At 48.5% G+C, this 9,851-nt stretch overlaps 2 protein-coding genes across 6 annotated transcripts in view; both read right to left on the bottom strand.

Annotated features, from left to right (window-relative positions):
* Positions 1–174: 174 nt before the first annotated feature.
* The window catches only part of POLDIP3 (DNA polymerase delta interacting protein 3), a 31,751-nt gene continuing 22,074 nt past the window's right edge, over positions 175–9,851 (bottom strand). For 2 of the 5 annotated variants that reach the window (XM_077948708.1, XM_015150410.3), the window contains 3 exons: positions 8,869–8,998; positions 4,242–4,308; positions 1,598–3,849 (listed from right to left, as the gene is read on the bottom strand). In XM_077948708.1, the coding sequence (XP_077804834.1) occupies positions 3,672–3,849; positions 4,242–4,308; positions 8,869–8,998 (375 nt within the window). In that variant the 3' untranslated portion in view covers positions 1,598–3,671. 5 annotated transcript variants of the gene reach the window in all.
* Positions 7,942–9,851, bottom strand: part of CYB5R3 (cytochrome b5 reductase 3) — a 61,277-nt gene continuing 59,367 nt past the window's right edge. The window contains exon 8 of the transcript XR_013398714.1: positions 7,942–8,013. The gene's annotated coding sequence lies outside the window, so the exon portion shown is untranslated. The remainder of the gene's footprint in view (positions 8,014–9,851) is intronic.

Below are 9,851 nucleotides of genomic sequence, written 5' to 3'. Positions count from 1 at the left end.
TCAGGGGAGATGTCAGGTGGGCAGTTCCACATGAGACTCGGTAGTCTTTTGTTTTCCTGCAGTCTCACTCTGTTGCCCAGGCTGGAGTACAGTGGCATGATCACAGCTCACTGCTACCTCTGTCTCCTGGGTGCAAATGATCCTCCACTTTAGCCTCCTGAGTAGCTGAGGTCATTTTTCGTTTTTGTTTTTGTTTTTGTAGAGATAGGGCTTCACTCTATTGCCCAAGCTGGTCCCGAACTCCTTACGCTCAAGTAATCTTCCTGCCCCAGCATCCCAAACTGCTGGGACTACAGGCATAAGCCACCATGCCCAGCAGATAGTCAACTTTTTTTTTCTTTTGAGAGTCTCGCTGTTGCCCAGGCTGGAGTGCAGTGGCGTGATTTCACCTCACTGCAACCTCCACCTCCCAGATTCAAGTGATTCTCCTGCCTCAGCCCCCCAGTAGCTGGGATTACAGGTGCCCACCACCATGCCCCTTTTTTTTTTTGTTGTTGAGACGGAGTCTCGCTCTGTCGCCCGGGCTGGAGTGCAGTGGCCGGATCTCAGCTCACTGCAAGCTCCGCCTCCCGTGTTTACGCCATTCTCCTGCCTCAGCCTCCCGTGTAGCTGGGACTACAGGCGCCCGCCACCTCGCCCGGCTAATTTTTTTTTTTTTTGTATTTTTAGTAGAGACGGGGTTTCACCGTGTTAGCCAGGATGGTCTCGATCTCCTGACCTCGTGATCCGCCCGTCTCGGCCTCCCAAAGTGCTAGGATTACAGGCTTGAGCCACCGCGCCCGGCCGCCCCTCTAATTTTTGTAATTTTTGGTAGAGACGGGGTTTTACCATGTTCGTCAGGCTGGTCTCAAACTCCTGACCTCATGTGATCTGCCTGCCTCGGCCTTGCAAACTGCTGGGATTACAGGAGTGAGTGAACATGCTGGCCCCAACAGGCAACTTTTAATGTGGTGTGTTAAGGCTCCCAGAGAATGTTCCACACACAGAAAATGGGGAAGTGACAGTCTTTGAAAGCCTAGGCCCAGAAATGGCAAAGTCACATCTGGTCAAAGTAGTAACAGAGCACACTTGGGTTCAGGATGGGCATGGGACCCCATCTTCTGATGAAAGGAGTATCAAATAATTTGCATCCCTGGAGGGGAGCAGTGGCTCATGCCTGTAACCCCAACACTTTGAGAGGCCGAAGCAGGAGGATCACTTGGGCCCAGGAGTTAAAGACCATCCTGGGTATCGTATCAGGAACCTATTTTTTAAATAATTAAGTTGCACTCCAAATGCTGAAATCCCTGAAGATCAAAACCCTTGGCTGGGTGTGGTGGCTCATGCCTGTAATTCCAACTTTGGGAGGCTGAGGAAGGCAGACCACCTGAGGTCAAGAGTTCAAGACCAGCCTGTGCAACATGGTGAAACCCCATCTCTACAAAAATTAGCCAGGCATGGTGATGCACACCTGTAGTCCCAGCTAATTGGGAGGCTGAGGTAGGAGGATTATTTGAGTCTGGCTGCGGAGGTTGCAGTGAGCCAAGATAGTGCCCCTGCACTTCAATCTGGGCAATAAAGTGAGACTTTGTCTCAAAAAAAAAAAGTAACTCAAAGGTAGGAATACCAAATGTTTATTCAGAAATGGATAATACATAATCACCCTTCATCCCTTAATGCCTCTTCCTCTCCTTCTGCATGGGAGACACAGACGGGTAACACGGGGGCATGGGAAGTGAAGGACACAGGACTAGCCCACCACCTTCTCTTCCCGGTCTCCCAAGATTACCACTTATAGAGTGGAGGAGGCAAACAGGTCCCCTCAATGTACCAGATGGTCACCTACAGCACCAGCTCCAGATGGCCACGTGGCTGCAGCTGGACTCAATCAAACTCTGTGACAACCAGAAGATCCCTGCTTTGGGATCAGAGGGAGGGTAAAGCCATGCAGGCAGGATATTTACCGTCCCTACCCTAAGCAGAGTCCAAGCACTGAGTCCCCTGTTCCCAGTACCTGAAAAACCAGGTCCAACTGCCTTCTGGATGCTCTCTTGGGCCAGGAAGGGTAAAGTGTGGGAGGAATGTCTTCCAGCTGCTAACAAGAAGTCTGCACCCACTTGAAGGGGTTAAGAGAATAAAAAGCAGCATTCTTTAAAGAACTGGAAGTGGAGCACCACCAGGCCCCTTCCTTGGACTTTCCCGGCCTGGGCAGCCTCAGAGTCTGCAGACTGAAGCTGAGTTCAAACCCTGGGTCCTTCCTGCCTGACAGACTGACCTCTGGAAACATGAGTCTCTGGGTTTTTCTTCACTGGGTCAGCCTCAAGCAAGTCTCGGGAACTCTTGAGTATCTCTGGCATGCGCCTTTCCCAGCACTTGCTACTGATTTTGCAGAGCTCCCAGAACTGTGCTCCCCAACTGGTTCCAGCTCTGCCAGCCTGGATTCCCTTCATTCCCAGCAAACCAGCAGGGGACCACTCAGTGACACCAGGGACAACACTGGCCTGGTCATTCAGGGACTGCCCCTGGGCTCTATAGTTTTGTCCCAACTGCCTGTGCCTATGCTGGGGAAACAGCTTGCCTGGGAGAGCTGCCCTGCTCCCTTGACTCCTCCTCTGCCAAGGCAGGAAAATAACCCTCTGGTCATGGATGGATGGGTCACTCACGTAAGTGGGAACAAACAGTGCCCCTTGGTGGCAGCTGGATATATGCCTCCAGGCACTCCTGACCACTGTCCTGTTGACAACTTAGGCCAGAAATGGAGAGCCAGGAGCAAACCGACCTCTTCCATTCAAATAAGCTCCTAACCCACAGCATTGCAGAATGGGAGGTTGAACCTTTGAAAGGCCCAACCAGAGGAGAGCTGGCAGCTGCACAAAACCAGGGTGTGATGAGTGCCAGGCGAGGTGAGAACCAGGAGGGCTCACAACACAACCCCCTCCTAGCAGAGACACCCAGAAGGGAAAGAGTGCTAGGGTAGGGCATTCAGCACAACTCAAGGAAAAGGGAAAGGTGAACTCTGGAGAACTTCCTCTGGGCGGAGACAGCACGGGCCTCCAAGCCAAGAGCTTGGACACTCTTCCCAGCGGTGCAGCCTCATCCTGCCCTTGCCATTAGTGAGACCTGGAGCCACTGGGGAGAGGACAAGAGGCCTGAGACCTGCTCCCCACCCAGGCACCTCCAATGACCAGGCAGAGGAGCGGCACAGCTCTCAGGCCGACCTGGCTCCCATCAGGATACCAGGGTTTTCCATCCCCTCCGTTGTCTGAAAAGCTTAATACACACAAAGGACAGGCAGCCCGTCGGCCCCTGGAAAAAGCAGGGTCCTTCAGACAGCCCCCGCCCTGCATCCCATGGGGCCACAAGAAAGCCACCCAGAGAATTCAGTGTACCATTTCCAGATAAGAAATCAGCTTGGGGCTGAGGCTGGCGGAGGCACACTGAAAAACACAAGCCTAACTTGGTGATGAGATGGAGAAGAAACATACTACAGGAAACGTTAACGTACAGAGAAAGCACATGGCAGAACACAACACAGAAATGCGGGTCCCATCCAGTGAGGAAGCTCTTTACCCCTGGTGACCCTTCCCACAATCAGGGGTCTCCAGTCCGATGGCCCATTGGTCACAAGCTTTGCCTTGGGGAAACAGAGCCACCCTCCTCTGCCCCCACTTCCAGCTGCCTCACTCCCCTGCTCAAAGCTTGATTTTGAATTCTGTGGGCTGCGTGGTCACAGAGGCCCCTGAGGACTTGAAGAGTGCCTTCAGGATGGTGTCAGGGTCCACTTCGGCAGGGGGGTTGGAGGAGGAGGCAGAGTTCACCCTGCGAGGCAGCTCACTCTCCTTTTTCACCGATGGGCTGTCACTCAGCCGCCTGTGGAGAGCAGAAAAGGGTAAAAAAAAAAAAACCTAATTGGGGAACAAAAAGAGGGGTAACATCTGGCTCTGTCTCCATCAGAGCCAATCGTGAGGTGGAGTTCTGTGTTCCTAGGATGATGATGATGCACACAGCTGGGAGACCCAAGCAGCCTCCCCTCCACCTTCCACTCAGATATTTCTAAATCAGAAGGCTGAGAACGAGATCATAATGCTAGCCCCTGTAGGGTCAACCCCTGGGGAAATGACAAAGCAAACCATTTTGGTTGAGTTTAAGCATTTGAAACAACCAGCTGCCATTAGAACAAAGGAATGCAGGCAGTTTACCCATTAGAATAAAAAGAGATGGACGGAGTTCCCTCTCCCCAGCACCCCGCCTTTGGAACTCACAGCAGGATGGGCTGGTCTGAGGTGATAACGTTCCCATTCATGTGAAGGTTGCACTTCATCGGCTGCCCTGAAAAACCAGAGAAAGAAAAAGGCTCTGCTATGAGACCTCAGCTCCTCACAAAAGAGGACAAGGGCTGTTCCTCCATTATCACCACGGCGGTTCTGGCTCCGCAGATGGAGACCTGGCTGCTAGGTTCCAATCAAGCCAGACACTAAGAAAATCCAAAGCGTGAGGAAACCTCAGCAATGGCGCACCAAGAGGCAAAGTGGCCACAAACCTTGCTTCATACAGGAGATGAGTGAAAGTGAAGGAGAAATGAGACTCAATGTGAAGCCATCCAAGTAGTAAGGGAAAAGGTTTATGCTATCAAATTCAGTGAAAAGATGATCAAAAGCATTCGTACAGGCTTCTACTCTATCTACAAAGGATGAAGCACTAGGAAGACCACACTCCCACTGTATACAAAGCACAACGTGTGTAATGGTAATAGCACAAAAAAGAGGAAGAAGAAACAAGGCCATTTGGGAGTAACATTTCCATATCTTACTCGAGTTAAGTTAGTGAATACATCATGAAAGGAATTAAAATATTAGGAAAAAAATGTGAAAGAAAAGCCACTGAAGAGGAACAAAAAAGTAAAATGCGGTCAGGCGCGGTGGCTCACAACTGTAATCCCAGCACTTTGGGAGGCCAAGGCGGGCGGATCACGAGATCAGGAGATTGAGACCATCCTGGCTAACACGGTGAAACCCCGTCTCTACTAAAAATACAAAAAATTCGCCAAGCATGGTGGTGGGCACCTGTAGTCCCGGCTACTCGGGAGGCTGAGGCAGGAGAATGGCGTGAACCTCGGAGGCGGAGCTGCAGTGAGCAGAGACCGCGCGCCACTGCACTCCAGCCTGGGCAACAGCGCGAGACTCCGTCTCAAACAAACAAACAAACAAAAAGTAAAATGGAAGAAACAAACCTAATTATCAATATTAAATATGAATGGCTTAAATAATCCAATCCAAAGACAGATTGTCAGATTGAATTAAAATTAAAAAAAGACACATTTTTCTTTCTTTTTTTTGAGATGGAGTTTCACTCTTATTGCCCAGGCTGGAGAGCAGTGGCACGATCTCAGCTCACGGCAACCTCTGCCTCCCAGGTTCAAGCGATTCTCCTGCCTCAGCCTCCCGTTTAGCTGGGATTACAGGCATGTACCACCATGCCTGGCTAATTTTGTAAAGTAGAGATGGAGTTTCCTCATATTGGTCAAGCTAGTCTTGAACTCCCAATCAGGTAATTCTCCTGGCTCAGCCTCCCAAAGTGCTGGGATTACAGGCGTAAGACGCTACGCCCAGCCTAGGAAACACATTTTTACAGTCGATGAGAGAAAAAGATTGAAAGTAAGAGTGGGCCAGGCATGGTGGCTCATGCCTGTAATCCCAGCACTTGGCAAGGCTGAGATGGGCAGATCACTTGAAGCCAGCTGATTGAGAGCAGCCTGGCCCACATGGCAGAAACCCCATTTCTGCTAAAAATACTAAAAATTAGCCTGGTGTGGTGGTGCGCGCCTGTAGTCTCAGCCACTCAGGAGGCTAAGGCACGAGAATCGCTTGAACTCGGGAGGCAGACGTTGCAGTGAGCCAAGATCATGCCCCCGCATTCCAGCCTGGGTGACAGAGCGAGACTCCATCTCAAAAAAAAAAAAAAAAAAAAAGCGTGAACAAAGATATATTACCCAAACAGCAACCCTAGGAAAGCTGGTCTTTTACTTATTAGCTATTAGTAATATAAAATGAAATAGACTTTAAAACAACAACAAAAAAGTTACTAGAGGTAAAGAGGGATTTAAATTTAATTAAAGGGTCAATTCATCAGGAAGAATATAATCAAACATATATGCAAGTAACAACAGAGCCTCAAATATATGAAATAAAAATACACAGAAGTGAAAAGAACAGACAAACAGTAATAAAGATCTCACCGGGCGCAGTGGCTCATGCCCCTAATCCCAGCACTTTGGAAGGCCTAGGCAGACGGATCACTTGAGGTCAGGACTTTGAAACTAGCCTGGCCAACATGGTAAAAACCCCATGTCTACTAAAAATACAAAAATTAGCTGGGCGTGACAGCGGGCACCTGTAATCCCAGCTACTTGGGAGGCTGAGACAGGAGAACTGCTTGAACCCAGAAGGGAGAGGTTGCTGTGAGTCAAGATCATGCCACTGCACTCCAGCCTGGGCAACAGAGGGAGACTCCGTCTCAAAAAAACAAAACAAAACACTCCATATTTCACTTTCAATACTAGATAGAACCAGGCAGATCAACAATGAAACAACACTTGAACAACATGACAAAGCAACTAGACATAATAGACATGCACAGAACACTCCACCCACAACAAGAAAATACATACTCTCCTTAAACACTCAAAGAAGAAAAGAAAATCTGGAAAATTCATGAAGATATGGAAATTGAAACAATCCTAAATAACCAGTGGGTCACAGGAGAAATCACAAGGGAAATTAGAAAATAATTCAAGATGAATGAAAATGAAGGCATGATATGGAATGCAGTTAAAGCAATGCTTAGAATATATAGCTGTAAATGCACATATAGTCATGTATCATTTAACCATGGGAATACATTCCAGAGTGCAGTGGCATGATCAAAGCTCACTATAGCCTCAACTTTCCAGGCTCAGGTGATCCTCCCACCTCAGCCTCCCCAGCATCTGGGACTACGGGCACACGCCACCATGCCCAGCTAATTTATTTTTTGAGACAGGGTCTTGCCACATTGCACAGGTTGGTCTCAAGTTTCTAGGTTCAAGTGATCTTCCTGCCTCAGTCTCCCAAAGTGCTGGAATTACAGGCTTGAGCCACCACACCTGGCTGTACAGCATGTTACTCTACTGAGTAGAGTAGGCAACTGTATTTGTACATCTAAATATAGAGAAAATACAGTAAAAATATGGTATTATAATGTTATGGGCCCACTGTCATATATGTGGTCTGTTGTTTTTTTTTTTTTTTTTTTTTTTTGAGACGGAGTCTCACGCTGTTGCCCAGGCTGGAGTGCAGTGGCGCGATCTCGGCTCACTGCAAGCTCCGCCTCCCGGGTTCCCGCCATTCTCCTGCCTCAGCCTCCTGAGTAGCTGGGACTACAGGCGCCCGCCACCGCGCCCGGCTAATTTTTTGTATTTTTAGTAGAGACGGGGTTTCACTGTGGTCTCGATCTCCTGACCTTGTGATCCGCCCGCCTCGGCCTCCCAAAGTGCTGGGATTACAGGCTTGAGCCACCGCGCCCGGCCATATGTGGTCTGTTGTTAACCAAAAAGTCCTTATACAGTGTATGAATACATTAACAAGCAGAAGTAAAAAAACCTACAGAATGGGAGAAAATATTAGTAAATCACTTATCTGATAAAGGACTTAAGAATATGTAAAGTACTTTTACAACTCAATAATAAAAAAGAACCTAAAAGGCAGACAAAGATTCTGTACTGGCATTTCTCCAAAGAAGATAGCCGGGCACGGTGGCTCACGCCTGTAATCCTAGCACTTTGGGAGGCCGAGGTGGGCGGATCACCTGAGGTCAGGAGTTTGAGACCAGCCTGGCCAACATGGTGAAACCCCATCTCTACTAAAAATACAAAAAAATTAGCTGGGCGTGGTGGCGCATGCCTGTAGTCCCAGCTACTTGGAAGGCTGAGGCAGGAAAATTGCTTGAACATGGAAGGCAGAGGTTCCTGTGAGCCAAGATCATGCCACTGCACCCCAGCTACAGAGAGAAACTCAAAAAAAAAAGAAAAAGAAAAGTATCTTTCCACATCCAATATGACAAAATAAGAAAAAACAAGAGAAATTTAAAATTTAAAACAAAATTAAAAATAATTTTTTTTAATGACATACAAATGGCCAATAAGCACATGAAAAGGTGCTCAACATCATTAGCCACGGGGAAATGCAAATCAGAACTCCACTGACTCACCCAGGGGAGTTCACCCAGGTGCCAAGATTTAGCCAAGGCTCTAGGTCTTTTATTTGTAATTTTTTAATTGTTGTATTGTTTTATTAGTCTCTGCTTCTCCACTTCTAGCACAGGGCCTTGGTCCACAGTAGGCACTCAATACATACTGAAAGAACAAATGAGTAGAAAAGGAACATGGCAGACAGAATTCTTCTCTACAGGCTCTCTGGAGATGAAAAATACGAACCTCAAGTCAATAAAGTCTGTTGTTTACCCACTAGGAGCAGCTCTCACCCAGGAGCCAACATTCAGACCAGACTCCAGGGCTTTGAGGAACGTCTGCCCTAGCACTAAGCAGATCAACATCTGGGAGGGAACGGCTGTGCCTCTTGGCTTCCCTGCAAAACCGCTTAAGAGAACCATCCACAGAGAAACGCTGTTTTCCTTTTTGCTGGGCTCAAAAGCTTAAGGGCTGGGTGAAAATCCAGGGCCCTGTGTAACCCACGGCTCAGGACTACTCAGAGACTGCACAGCAGTTCCTGGTGCAGACGAGGCCCCGGAGATGGGTTCCACCCATCTCAGAGAGACTTCCCCTGGAAAGCCTGCTACCTGACAGCAAGTAGAGAGGAGTGGGAGGGTCAGAGGGCTGCCTTCTCCCTAACTTACCGTCCAGACACCGGTTGTTGTACTTCTTATATGCGGTGATGGCATCGTCCTTCTTCACAAACACCACCTCTGCTACCCCAGGATGGACCAGTCGAGCTCGCTTGAGGGCCCCACACACACAGAAAAGTTCCTGCACACAAGAGGGGTTGGGATTAGGGAAGGATTTCTCACCGCCTGCCACTCACACACTCTGAAGGCCCTGGGGTGTGGGCTCCACTGCAGCTAAATATGCCCCTGTGCCTGAGACTGCAGGGAGGTTCCACGTTAGGTGGTGCTCTTGAGACATCCATAGGCCTCAACACAGCACCAGATGAAGTCAGCAGTGGGAAAGGGGCTGGGTTTACAAGCCTTGGATCACCTGGGATCTCCCAGCAAGCCACCACCAAAGTCTTCAGTGCTCACCTCAACAGGGATAAAATAGTTATGAAAATTTTCTCAGAGAGCCCTGTCATGAGAATACATGTATACAAAGAAGGACAGCTGCTAACATGTCACCTGATAATCTGTTAGAAATACAAATTCTGAAGTTCTACCCAGAGTCCTGGTTTGGCTGGATTGAAGGGTTTCCCTAGACATAAGACTTTGAGTGATAAAACCAGGAGAGTCCCTAGCAAAACTGGGACAGTTGGTCACTCTAAGTCAGACCTGAGTTTGATTCCCCAGGCTTTGCTTCCTATCTGCTATGCGACATCTAGCAAGTTACTTAACTTCTCTAAGCCTGTTTCCTCTTCTGAAAATAAAAAGAACTAGCTTACTTTCGAGGGTTGCTGGAAAGCTCAACAGAGATCATTTTTAAGCAGTGCTTTGCACACATCATTGACTCCAATCTCCACCCCATTTTACAGACAAGACAATTAAGGCCAGAGAGGGAGCAGAATGTGAAGACAGACAGAGCCTGACTAGCACTCACACCATTTCTTCACCTGCAACTGCCTTCACAAGGTTGCTGTGAGGGCCAAAAGAAGGTTTATGAAAAGGTCCTT

The sequence above is a fragment of the Macaca mulatta genome, chromosome 10 (genome assembly GCF_049350105.2).
Source record: "Macaca mulatta isolate MMU2019108-1 chromosome 10, T2T-MMU8v2.0, whole genome shotgun sequence".
NCBI lineage: Eukaryota > Metazoa > Chordata > Mammalia > Primates > Cercopithecidae > Macaca > Macaca mulatta.
Note: the sequence above shows the minus strand (reverse complement) of the source record. Positions and strands in the feature narration are given on the sequence as shown.